General features: G+C 47.4%; 1 protein-coding gene across 5 annotated transcripts in view; it reads left to right on the forward strand.

Annotated features, from left to right (window-relative positions):
- Positions 1-4,740: 4,740 nt before the first annotated feature.
- ST3GAL4 (ST3 beta-galactoside alpha-2,3-sialyltransferase 4) overlaps positions 4,741-13,634 on the forward strand; it is a 73,951-nt gene continuing 65,057 nt past the window's right edge. For 4 of the 5 annotated variants that reach the window (XM_033406956.2, XM_033406957.2, XM_033406958.2 and 1 more), the window contains exons 1-2: positions 4,741-4,972; positions 6,359-6,533. In XM_033406956.2, the coding sequence (XP_033262847.1) occupies positions 4,772-4,972; positions 6,359-6,533 (376 nt within the window). In that variant the 5' untranslated portion in view covers positions 4,741-4,771. The remainder of the gene's footprint in view (positions 4,973-6,358; positions 6,534-13,634) is intronic. The other variant, XM_004280469.3, reaches the window with a different exon arrangement.

Genomic DNA, 13,634 nt, shown 5'->3' on the forward strand with positions numbered 1-13,634 from the left:
TATTCTAAAATTTCCGCATCTACTGAAATGATGTTTTTTTCCCCCTTTTAAATGGTAATTCAGTGAATAACATTAGATTTTCTAATGTTAAGCTGGTCTTATATTCCCGGGGTAAACTTATCTTGATCGTGATGTATTATTACCTTTGTTTAAATTGCAGGATTCAGATTGCTAACATTTTCTTCATGATTTTACATGTATATCCATATGTAAGATTGGCCCATAATTATCCTTTCTTGTATTATCCTTTTCTGGCTCTGTTACCAAGGTTATATCAGCTTTCTAAAATAATTGGGGAGTGGTCCCGTTTTTCTATTCATTGATGAGTTAAAGCTTGGAATTAATTGCTCCTTGAATGTTTAGTAGACTAATCTGCAAATGCAGTTGGACCTAGCGTGTTTTGCAAGGGGGAGAGTGGGGCGGATTTAAAACTCCAATTTCTGTATCTTAAAGAGTTATAGATCTATTTAGATTTTTCATTTCTTCTGGAGTCGATTTGGCGTAAACAGTGAAGAATACAAAACTGGCTGAAATAGATTTTTCAGTTTGAATTCCCGGATCATGTAGGCAGTATGAATCTGAATTCTAAACCTGCATGGAGATTGGCCTGTGATTACAAATTTTCAGGGTTTTTTGTCTTTTTTTTTTTCTTCTCCCCTCCGGAGCCAGATGTTGAGGCAGGTAAGTTTCCTAAACATCTTGTCTCCTTTAGTAGGGCAGCTTTTCTTTTACTTTTTAAGTAGTTGGCCCTTTCATTGAGGTGGGGGCCCTTTAGAGATCTTGGCTCGCTGGGAAGTTTTCTCTTCCAACTCCTCGCTTGCATGAGCCCAGATCTGCGCCTTAAACGTCACATTTTAAAGCCCGAGGCTCTAGATTTCTAGAAACAAGCCATCACCCTTAGAACTTCAGCTTCAATACCCACTTACTATTCTATAGATTTGTGCTCCCACATTTTTTGTTTCTGAAAATTTTATTTTCTTGGGAGCACAGGAATGTAACCAAAGGGATGTTTTAAATTTTGCATCCAGAATGTTTAGGTGTTTTTAGCTGATTGTTTTTAGAATATCTAGTCTGCCATACTACCTGAAGTGGAAGTGTCTAGTCCTTCTTTAAACTAAACTAAACAAATAAGTAAAATAAAAGGGAGAAGTTTTGAGATTCCACAAGAAAATGGAAGGATTGATGCTTATAGACTAGGGCTTCCCAGTAACAACCTTCTAATACAACAATGTCCAGTTGAACTTTCTTTGGTGATGGAAATGTTCCACATCTGTGCTGTCCAATGTGATACGAGCCATGCGAGCCATACGTGGCTATCAAGCACTTGAAACGTGGTTGTATGACTGAGGAACTGAATTTTAAATTTCATTTAATTCTAATTAATTTAAATATAAAGTTACATGTGGCTAATGGCTATTGGATAGGACAGTGCAGAGCCTTCTAATGTTTCCAAACAAGCTGAACTAAAAAATTATCAGCAGACAAATGCCTCTGAAGCCAAGTGAAGATTTACTGCTGTAAAGGTCCCTTACACTCTGCTGTCTGGTATTGCAGCAGGTCCTCTGGGGGCTGAGGCTCCCTATGAGCTCATCTTTTCCTTGAGCCAGGCCCTCTTACGAGTAGAATTCTGACCTTATGCATATTCTTTAGCATTATACAGTTGGTCCTCCAACAATGTGGGGCTTAAGGGCGCCAACCCTCTGTGCAGTAGAAAACTAGCTACAACTCTACAGTTGACCCTCTGGACGCGTATCTGTGGATTCATGTAGTAATGCAGTATTTACTATTAAAAAAAAATCTGAGTATATGGAGACCCTGCAGTTCTAACTCGTGTTGTTCAAGGGCCAAGTGTATGCTTCTTTTCTTTTCTTTTTTTTTCTTCAGCTAAGACAGCAAAAGAGATGATTTACTGTACACATTACCTTCAGCCGCAACTGAGAACAGAACTAGTACAGAATGACACAGGTCCAGGGCAAAGGACCAAAAGGGGTCGTTTTGATGTGAGCAAGGTGGGTCTCTCAAAGGTTGTCGAGGCAATCAGAATGGGCATACATGTTCCAGATCCACTGAGACAAGTTCTAGACAGTAGGTATGCAGCCCAACAATTTCTACCAGCATCCCTGGCCTCTGGCTTCCCTTGTTTCTGCTCCTGTGGCCTCCATGGGTGTATGATTTTACTGGGACCTCTGCCTCATCTTTCTTCTTTTGTGCTTGAGCCTGCATCTTTGCTTCTTCCTCCACTTCGCTCTCATGGCACGGAGGTTTCTCAGGAGATGGCACTAAGGCTGAGAGCTGTTTCTTTTCTTTTTTAAAAAACTTGTTTCAAAGAAAAATTTCACTTTGAGTGACAATTATTTTTCTGGAAAGCAGAGACTTCACTCTCCTGAAGTTTCCACCAAAGCCACCATATTTCAACCAGTCTTGCTAATAGCCCAGCTGGTCACTCATGCTTATGGGGGGACGGGGAAGAGGAGCTAGAGAAAGTGCTATAAGTTTAACTGGACTAGTGCAAGCTCACCCAACAGGGCTTTGAAAACCCAATATGCTCCCTCCCACCAAATTAAAAAAAATTTAAAAAGTAAGGGTGGCGAGTAGAAAATACCAATGGTTTGCTGACAAAAAAAATGTCGCCTGCCATTTCAGTAAACAACAAATACTGCCACCATCAAGCCATCAGCCACACAGCCACCCCATGGTGCACCTGAGGGGAATTCAGGATGGAGAAAAAGAGGATACCGGCCCTAGATAGTTAAGATGCATATCTAAGGAATAATTCCAAGGAGCCCAGACTCTTGCATTTTCCCATACACAGACAAGCACTAAAATCATTAACTTGAGATGTCTCTTTTTTGTGATTAGCAGTAATCTTTTTTAAATTAATTAATTAATTATAGTATTTATTTATGTATTTATTTTTGCTGCTCCAGGTCTTAGTTGTGGCACGTGGGACCTTCATCACGGCATGGGGGATCCTCAGTTGTGGCACGCATGCGGGATCTAGTTCCCCGACCAGGGATCGGACCGGGGCCTCCTGCATTGGGAGTGTGGAGTCTTACCCACTGTACCCCCAGGGAAGTCCCCTAATAGTAACCTTTTGATGTTCAACTACATTTTTTTTTTTTCAGCAAAATCTCCTATATATCCTGGCTCCTCCCTTACCTCTTTGGAACAGCTCCTCAGAGCTATCCTGATAGTCCGTCTCCCGGGCTGTAGTCCTCAGTAAGGTCCCCGAATAAAATATAACTTTTAACTTTTACATTGTGCGTTTTTTTTCCAGTTGGCAGGTTTCAGCAGGGGTGAGCTCACTGCTCAGATGATGCTGATGTGCCATTGGTCCCTGGAAGGGTGTGCTCGAGCACTGGGAGGTTGCAGAGAAATTATCAGTAAAAATTTTACATGGCCAAAAAAAGAAAAGAAACTCCGATGGATGAATCATATTCATGCTGCAAATCACAACCCTGGTAGCACGGTGGACACATGGTCAAAGTGGGTGAAACGGAGCAGGACACTGTGAGGCCTTCCTGGGAGCAGACCCCAGCACTACCCCCATCTCAAGTCTGTAGAAAACCTTCAGCCTCCTAGGCCTTCCCAGAGTTCCAAAGAGCAAGTTGAATCAGAGAAGTGAGGAAATGCAGAGACAAAGGAAAACAGTCAAACAAGACAAAAATAATAATAGTTTAGCCATAAAACAAAGTCAAGGACCCTTAGTTCCTCCTCCAGGGCTAGAGATAATATCCTGAGCCATATCCCTGAGTTATTTTGCAGAGACTGAAGCCCCCACCAGGTGGAAGAAGTTAACTGCAAACCGCGTGCTGACCATAACTGCGTAGACTCCCAGCCTCTCTGGAACTAGAAGGTTGATGTTGACTCCAGAAATACCACCTAGTTACATCACCACCAACCAATCAGAAGAAGTCCAGGAGCTATCAGGCACCCATGACCCTCTCCCTCATCTTGTCTTTAAAATCGCATCTCTGAAAGTCATCAGGGAGTTCAAGTCTTCTGAGCATGAGCTGCCCACTCTCCTTGCTTGGCCCTACCTTGAGAGCCTTGCTACTTTCCTTCACCGCAACCCAGGGTGGGTAGACTGGTGGGCTGGGGGGAGCACACACAAACTCGGTTCAGTAATGTGGATACAGAGGGGCAGGAGCCTCCAGGCTGGAGGTTTTAGAAATGTATTTCAGTCCCTGTTCACTTACCTTTCTTTTCAGCCAAAAGTACTGAGAACTGAATAGGATGAACATTTCTGTAAAATGAAAACTGGAAATGATTTAAGGGCTTGCTCTAAAAACAAATTGACCAAGAAATAGATTGGCTCAACAGATTTATTTCTGAAACATCCCTTCCACTCTAATCAATGTGGGTGTAATTCTGATTAAAATGTGCATTCAACCAAAGTGTCAACGCATTGAGTCCAAACGGCGTCTTCTGGCTCCTGCCCCTGGGAGGCTGGGGCAGCCCTCTCCCCTGCAGCCTCTCTAGCCCGCCTCTTTAGGGACTTGTTGCCTTCTCGCTGCCCTCAGCACCGGCCTCCACTCGGCCGGCTAGCACCAGGGTACCAAGGGGAGGTAACTTGAATTAAAACGCTCGTTCCGGGTGGATCCCAGTGATCAGCGCTCCGAGGCTCCCTAAGGCCGGAAGGGATGCGGCCTCCGGCGCGGAGCACGTCGGGAGTTGTAGTCACCGCCCCTTGGCCGAGGTGGGAGGAGGTGGCCGGGAGGGGCGGGGCCGCGGCCGGGTTCGCGCAGGCGCACACCTCCCGCCGGGCAGCATGGCGGACACAGCGCCGCAGCCCAACAAGAGAAAGCGCGAAGTGGATGCCGAGGAGGCGGAGGCGCTCAGCACAGAGGGGAAAGAAGCGGGCGTTGGGAATGGTACCTCTGCCCCTGTCCGCTTACCTTTCTCCGGCTTTAGAGTGAAAAAAGTGCTGAGGGAGTCTGCGCGGGACAAAATCATTTTCCTACACGGGAAGGTACCATTAGGCAGCCCTGGGGAGGGGATGCGGGAAGGAGTGACCCAATCGTCGCCTCGGAGGCGGCTTTTTTTTTTCTTCTTTTTTTAGATTCTTCGGAAAATACCAAGCACATTCCTCGGTGGGGAGCGGGGAAGGCAGAGTGCACTAAAATGCAGGGAGGTTAGTTCGTGGAGGAGGCAAGACTACCTGTGAAATTAAGGGAATTAACACGCGTAGGGCTAATTTTCCTAATTCCTCTTTTACTAAAAAAACCTAACATTTGTAGAGTGTATTGCCGATTCATAATCACATGTTGAAGTCCCTAAGCAGTCATCAGTCATTCATTAAACCTGTAAGTTGCTAGGAACCCAGCAAGTGTTGCCGGACGGTCTTGCTCATCAGGCCCCAGGTAGGGACATAGAGACTGGGAAGTCTGATCCTTGCTATAAAGAACTCCAGCCGCAGCCGAGGAGACAGTTTATTAAATTGGTGATTCAGTTCCACATATCACGCTCTGACAGTCCAGCACTGAGCTGGGTGCGGGGACGTAGTGATGAAAGTTACCATCCTTGGTCTTCAGGAGAGCAGAGTATCTTCAGGTAGGCAGACACCGCTGCCTCTAATGCCATGTGCTCAGCTTTCCAGCAGGGGCTGAGGAGAGACTGGAGACCACCTCAAGAACTAGTGAGGACGCTGGCCAAGGGTTCTCCAGAACTCCTGGCAGGAGCTCTCACTTTTGAGAGCATCAGGGGGACCTGGCCGAGGCTTCCATGCCTCTCTGTGTCTCTCTCTTTTTTTTTTGGCGGTGCTGGATCCTAGTTCCCAGACCAGGGATTGAACCCACGCCCCCTGCGTTGGAAGCGTGGCGTCTTAACCACTGGACTGACAGGGAAGTCCCTGCAACTTGTTTTTTATAAGGTTCTGTCTGGTTCTCTCACCCCTACCTGTCTTCAGTCTGCAGCACCTGCTGAAGATTTTAGCCATGAGAACCTTCGACCTAGAAGCCTGTTGGGATACCCAGATTCTAGTTTCTGTTTCAACTTTGACTATTCGTGTGACTTTGGGCGAGCAGTCGTCTCTGGACCTCAGTTTCTTCGTCTGTAAAATGGGGAGAATTCGACAGAGGCCTTGTGAGCCTAAACTAGAAGACAGCTGAGAAGCTTTGCATCGTTTAGAAGGAGGATGTGAGAGCTGCCACAAGGATTTGGGTTGATGAGATGCCTTCTCTGGGAGAAGAAACATGGGCGCCGTCGGCTAGACTTCCCCAGAGGGAAGACTGCAGGGAAGGAAATCCCAGGTGTTGGGATTGCAGAGGCCCTGGGAGCTTTTACGTCTTTTACCTTTGCTCTCCAGGCCTCACCTGTGGTTCTGCCCCTGGGCCCACTGATGGTGTCTCACCCACAGGTTAATGAGGCTTCTGGGGATGGGGACGGAGAGGATGCCATTGTGATCCTGGAGAAGACACCATTTCAGGTGGACCACGTTGCCCAGCTCCTAAAGGGCAGCCCTGAGCTCCAGCTGCAGTTCTCCAATGATATCTACAGCACCTATCACCTGTTCCCTCCAAGGCAACTGAGTGGTGAGCACGTGGGGTGGAGGTGGCTGCCTGTGGGGAGAGTGGGATGGTGGGGAATTAGGGGGTGTGGTGACCACTCCACAACTGATTTGCATATTCTAGTGCAGTGGTTCCCTGTGGAGGAAGGAGCAATCTCTGAAGACATTTTTGGCTGTCAGATCTGGGGAGGTGGGGTGCTGCTGGTACCTAGAAGGTGGAGACCAGAGATGCTGCTAAATATCTTACAAAACACAGGATGGGCCTCCACAACAAAGGCATGGCAACGGTGCCGAGGCTGAGAAACCCAGTTCTGGTGTGATGTGTTTTGGGGTGAGAGTGTGATTCATAGGATAGAACGGTTTCATCTACTAATTGAGTAATAATGATTGTCAGCACTTATTAAACCCTTACTGTTGTGCTAGCCACCATTCTAAGTACTCTACATGTGTCATTGTACTTAGTCTTCAAAATGGCCCTATCGCGATAGGACTTTACAGGTGAGGAAAATGCGATTTGGGAAGGTTAATGCTGTGTGTCTAAGATCACACAGCAAAAAGGTGGCAGAGAAACTGAGATCTTTTTAGTCGACTGAGGACTTGCTCACCACGCGGCTGTGGAATGAGCAGTGTGCTGGGTGCTGCAAGATCAGTTAGTTCCCTGAAGGAACTCACTTTCTAGGGGGGAGACAGTGTGATTGACGAAGGACTTGAGAAGGGCAGGAGTTTGTGGGTTAAAAGGCAGTGATTTGGTTTTGATTGCAAGTATTTTTTTAATTTATGAAGAAGTGGAAGAAGAAGAAGATTCCATGCCTAAAGCCAGACGCGATGTGAGCTTTTCTCCTTTAGACGGTTAGATTCAGGAGGCAGCTTCGTGGGAAGCATGAGGCAGCCTGGTTGACCTTGAAGGTTCCTTCCAACCAGGAAATTCTGGAATGTGCTTTGCAGCCCAGGACAGTTTTATAATATCCTTCTGTCTTTATTTGTCCTCCAACATTTAAGAACAGTTTGGCTTTACGGATATCCTGCCACAGTCTTTTGGATAGACTTAGTCTTTTCTGCACCCCCGAGAAAGGGTTCTCTTGTTGTCCTTCGGAAATATATGTGAATGCTTAATGTGAGACAAGCAAACTTTTCACGGCTGGAAGCAAAAGAGCCCGGTCCTTTGTTGAAAGAGGGCCAGATTGATCGGTTCCCGTTGACGGAAATGGACGGCTGTATTTGCTTTCTCAGGCGCTGACATTTAAGCAGACATAGTCGTCAACACAGCGTGACGAAGCATGACAGTAGCCAAACACTGTAGTCAAACATGACGTGGGGCAGCCCCCAAACTACAGGCTCTGGGACCGTTATTCTGCTGCACCCCTTGCCCTTGCCTTACCCTTTTCTCTGTCCATCCTCCCCACCCTCATCCAAAATTCAGAAGGTTTTGCTCCACAGAGCAACCTTGTAGAACTCCCTTTCATATTATTTTTTTCAGCACATGTACTTCTGTGGTGCTGCACACAGTGGGTGGTGGCTACTGCCCCGTCTTTCTATTTTTGTCATTTTTTTCCAGGATAAGCGCTGAAAGAGGCAGTGGATTATCAAGATGACAGGTGTTCGTCCCCATTCAGCCCCGGAGATGTCTGCACCTCTTCCCCAGTGCTGTACACTCCTACCTGGGAGCCTCAGGTTTTAGCTCACCTTTTCCAGGGCTCACTGCCTTTTTAGCAGACGCACACAAACAGTGCATTATATTCTTATTTTTCCTACTGAAACTAGGCATGGCAACTTGGAAGTCATAACAGCCTGGCTCAGGGCTCCACCCTCATCCCTCTCTCATCTCGCTGTGCCTCCTGTCCCTGGATGACATACCAGATCAGGGATTGGCAGACCTTTTCCATCAAGGACCAGAGATAAATATATTAGGCTTTGTGAGCTACTAGTGGTCTCTGTCACATATTCTTTTCTTTTTTAACCTTTTTAAAAACAAAAGTACTGCTCTTATCTTGCTGGATGTAGGAAAACAGGCCATAGGCTGGATTTGACCTTCTGGCCATAGTTTGTCAACTTCTGTTCCAGATTTTTCCCACTCACAGTGTGGTCTGTGGGCCAACAACATTGGTATCGCCTGACAGCTTGTTAGAAATGCAGACTCTCAGAGCCCGCTCCGGACCGCAGAATCAGAATATGCATTTTAGCAAAAACCCCAGGTGAGTCACATGCACACGAAACTCGTTGAGAGGTCCTGGTCTTTGAGCACATCTGTGGGTGGTGTTCACATTTATTTCTCCATCTCTGACCTCTCCAAGAACCCCAGGCTCATACTGAAATAAACACTGACTTGACATCTCTATTTGGTGGTCTCGTAAGTACCTCAGAGGTAAAATGTGGGAACTGATGCGCTGTCTTTGGAAGCACTTAGCACCTATTAAATTGTAGCCACTGTAACTGTTCTGATGTGCTGGGCCCTGTGCTGGGTGCTGGAGCTTCAGAGACGAATGAGAGGTCATCTCTGCCCTCTCAGTCTTGTTTTGGGGAGGGGGCACCCCACAAGCTACTGTGAAAAGGGGGAAGTAAACCTCTCAGGGTTGGGTCACTGCCCGGATGTAGGGAACAGCGGTCCTTGGACGTTGGAGCCGTGTCAGACTCATTTCCAGGCCCCAGCAGCCAGGCCTGCATCAGGTATTCAGTAAATGACCCCTGAAGAATGAACCCACAGACCAGCCCACCTCTCTTTTGTTTCCTGTGGGCCAAGCATTCCACAGCCACGAGGTGGCAGCACGGCCAGGGTATTCCTTTGGCCTTGGTCCTCAGGCTTCTCGGCCCCGCCTCTCCAGTCCCAGTCACCAGCTCATTTCTCAGCTGGCTGCTCTGAGGACTTCTTCTGGTATTTCTCTGTTCTTTGGCAGACTTCTTCTCTTCTAGCCTGAGGTTTTGCTGTCTCCTCACTCACCCCTTCCAAGTTCTCAGCCGACCACAAAAGGCTGTTCAGCGAGGCCCCCATGGCCCCCCTACCCCGTTGACCTAATAGAGCACAGGCGTCGAAGTCCGACCCAGCCAAGCGCTAACACTTACTGGTGCTGTTTCGCAGTTTTCATATATAGTGCAGGGGTCAAGGGGTCCGCCCTCCCCCGGCTGGGATCCTATCTTTGCCATTTACCAATTGTGAGAACTTGAGTGTCTGTATTCAACCAACAGATTAGGGAATGCCTGCTGCCAGGTACACACAGGCGAGGGCATCAGACGTTACCTCCTTTGGAGTCGTAGTGGGGAAGTCAGACAGCAACAAGGAGACACATCGACACGGCCGTGAACAGGAGAGGGGCTGCTCGGGCTGGGGACCAGGGCTCTGTGGACACGACCCCCAAGCTGAGGCCTGAAGGATGGAAAGGAACCAGCTGTGCAAAGAGCTGGTGAGAGGGGCGGGGAGAATGCCCCAGGCTGAGGCTGCAGCACGTGTTCTGGGGGAGTAAAGAGAAACAGAGCAGCGGGAGGCTGGTGGGTGGTTGGTGACCGAGCTGTGTGGCCCAGATGAAGCCGAGGAAGTAGCTGCAGTTATTTCCTTGTTAAATTAGGTTAGTAACTGAACCTACGTCAGGATGGTTATGAAATAAATGAGACAAGAAAGGGTGTTTTAAGATTTTTTAGCCTCTATCCACAGTGAGAGATATATAGTTTACATTGTGACCCAGTGCAGAGAGATAAATATATGTGAATATAAGGTACAGAAAGAATTCACAAAACAGTACTTACCCTTAGTTTACGGGACACGCTCTAGTATTCTCATCTTCCTTCCAGTCTTGTCTGTTTCCTTTTGTTTAGATGCTGGTCCTAACCTCCTAAATTAATTTCCTCACCCCTGTCATGGGTTATGACCCACTGGGATGAGGTATCTGAAGCACTCAGCACAGTGGCGTACGGTGTGGACTCAGAAGTGTTAGTCATCTTTTGTTGTTGTTTTTCCACCTTTAAAATTATATGAGCCTTAAATGGAACAATATATGTAACAGAGGGAAGCACGCCTGGCCCTGACCACGGTCCGGCTTCCTTTGTTCCCCCTGTAGCCATGTGGCAAATGTGAGCACCGTGTGGGCCAGATGGCAGGGCAGAGCCTGGCCCCCTCCTGCTCCGGCTCTCACGCTTTCACGCCCTGTGGCCCATCAATGGAGCCCTTTCATTGAGAACTCTGTTCTCTTACCTGGGAAGAAGGGGGCAGATAGTAGGGAGAGGGGTGTGACTCAGAAATCCGGACTGCCTCTGAAAAGGCCATTGTTTTCCCTGCTGTTAGAGCAGGGGTGGGGAATCTCAGGTTCAGAGCAGAAGGCTTCTGTGTGTGAGTGAGGCCGGGCCAGGGAGCAGAGGGACCCCTGGGAATCCCATCTTCTCGTGGTTGCAGGGAACTCCCAGAACTCTAGCTATCCAGCTACAGGCCCGGTATTCTGTACAGAGGCAAACCCTGGGGCTTTGGAGGAGGGGCATTTTAAAAGGCCAGCCACTCTCATTAGAGTTTTCCTGGCAGCATAGGACAAACTAGAAATAGTCCAGATAACAACTAACAATAAGAGTAAGTAAGTAAGTCCTGCACCGGACTACTTCTCCACCCAGCTACACACGTCAGGAAGGAAGGCTCTACACGCACAGAGCCGGAAAAGCAAGACATAAAATACTCACCGTGTGATTCCTCGATTCCGATTAGATCACGTTGAAAAACAAGCAGAACTAAACAATACACTGCTTGGGGATGCATTCATGCCTCATAAAACTAGGAAGACAAAAAGAGAAATGATTAACCCCCAGTTCAGCAAAGTGATTATCCCTGGCGGGGCAGGGCCGAGACTTCAGGTAATATTTGTTTCTTGGGCTGTGTGCTCCATGCATGGATGTTCTTTTATTTTAGGTCTTTAAACAGTATATATTTTCTATTTATGTACATATGTGTGTGTATGTAAAATGTGTGTGTGTGTATATATACATATATATGTGTGGTATATACACACACACACACATTTAATATTTACAGTATATCTCCCAATTAAAAGTTAAGAAAAACTGCCAAGTCCTTGGAAGAACTAAGAATATTCCCCAGGTGCATTGCAGGGCTCTGCCCTCATTCTCAAGTTTGGTTTCTAGTCACTGCTGCTGCAAGTAAAAGTGTTTGATTAAGGCTTCCTGCCTTCCTCTGGGTCTGGGGCACTAGCAGACTTTTGTTTCTGTTCTGCCTTCTGTGGACGAGGGAGCCCCGTGCTGTGCGGTGCCCACTCGGGTCAGTGCCAGCGGGCAGAAGAGGGTGGCATGTGGCCTCCTCCAACGACTGGAGGACAGGGCCGGTACCAGGCTCCGTGGCTCCGCTTCGGCACAGACTGGCACAGGCCTCTCACCCCGTGCCCTCGGGTGTCCTCCGCAGCCCTCCCGGCACAGCTGAGCTGAAGGACAAGTGCAGTTTGAACCGTGACCAGCAGGGGAAGCCTTGCCAGACAGGTCTCGGCCAGGACAGCACCAGAGCAGGGTGGGGAAGGGCGCCAGCGTCACCCAACACGAGAAGTACCTCAGGCTCAGGGCCACATCACGGAATTGCTCTGAGACTCAGTTTCTCTGAATGAGAAATGAGGAATCGAGTAGCCGACTAGCCTACCTCAGGGGGCTTCGGTATCCGATGAGGTCATAAAATCATCATTTCTCAGCTCTGAATGGGATGCAGAGGTCAGTCATCAGAATTGCTTGAGGAGCTTTCTTGAATACAGAGCCTGGACCTACTGACTAAGAATGTCTGGGGTAGGCTGGGGCATTTATCAAAGTCGTGCGGTCACACGGTCAAGTAGAGACAGGCTCTGGCCTGTCTGGCCCACCCAGGCTCTGCCTTCCAGAAGTAAGTACCATTAAGACAGTTTCTGGGGTTAGTGCTTCTGGTGACCTCCTCGAGACACTGAACTGGGCAGTGCGCTTATGCAGCTCTTTCTTGGTTTATCGATTTTGCCATCAGTTTCCCACAGTGCAGGATGGAAGTCTTAGCTCCTTTGCACTTTCCTCACCCTCCCTCCCTCCCTCCTCCTCCCAATTTTTGATGTTTATATTATTATTTCCAGGGTTTTTTTCTTAATTGCCTTTGGAGTCCTAAATATATCGAAATCTTTAGTCCTTATTCCACGTACTATAGGTTGTATCACGGTGCTGGGGGAGAGTATCGGTGAGAAGCCTCCGGCCTTCCCTTCCCAGCACCTCTTCTGTCCTTTGCTGTCCCCCAGCTTCTCTGTCAGCTGTACTGTACTTGTATTTCACAGCTCCCAGGCAGCCCTGAGATCACGAGGGCAAACCACTTACAACCATTCTGTACCCGGACAGCCATTCTGTTTTTCACATTCAGTACAGTATTCAATTACGTGAGATAGCGACACTTTATTATAAAATAGGCTTTGTGTTAGATGGTGGTGCCCAGCTGTAGGCTAACGTTAGTGTTCTGAGCGCGTTCGGGGTAGGCTAGACTGAGGTATGGTGTAGGTTAGGTGTAGTAAGTGCATTTTCGACTTAGGATGGGTTTATCTGCATGTAACCTCATCATAAGGTGAGGAGGACCTGTACTCTGTTTTTGAAATTACCTAGTCATTTACTTCAATAATTTGTTATGTATTTCCTTCCTTCCTTCCGGAAACACTGTTTCCAAAATGCTCTTCTCTTTTCGCTCCGATCTGGAGAGCTGATTCTTAAGGCATGCCTTGAGCTCCCAACAGACTTCCCTTCCACAGCTGCTTTCCTGGGTTAGATCCACTGTCTTCTGGATGCTGCGTCTTTTTCTTTCTTGTTTTACTCTTGTTTAGCTGAAGTACATTCTTAAGTACTTCCTCAGAAAGAATAAATGAGAGGAAAACTTTGAATCTTTTGTTTTGCCCTCACTTTTTTTTTTTTTTGGCCACACCACGTGGCTTGTGGGATCTTAGTTCCCCAACCAGGGGTTGAACCGAGGCCCTTGGCAGTGAGAGTGTGGAGTCCTAACCAGTGAACCACCAGGGAAGTCCCTGCCCTCACTTTTAATTTATGATTTGACTGAATACAGAATTTAAATTTATTTCTCCTCCCAATATTAAAGGCATTGATCTCTTAAATAAAGCATTGTTGCTAATAAGATATCCAATGCCAGTTTAATTGTCAT

Source organism: Orcinus orca, chromosome 8 (assembly GCF_937001465.1).
Source record: "Orcinus orca chromosome 8, mOrcOrc1.1, whole genome shotgun sequence".
In the NCBI taxonomy this organism is placed as follows: domain Eukaryota; kingdom Metazoa; phylum Chordata; class Mammalia; order Artiodactyla; family Delphinidae; genus Orcinus; species Orcinus orca.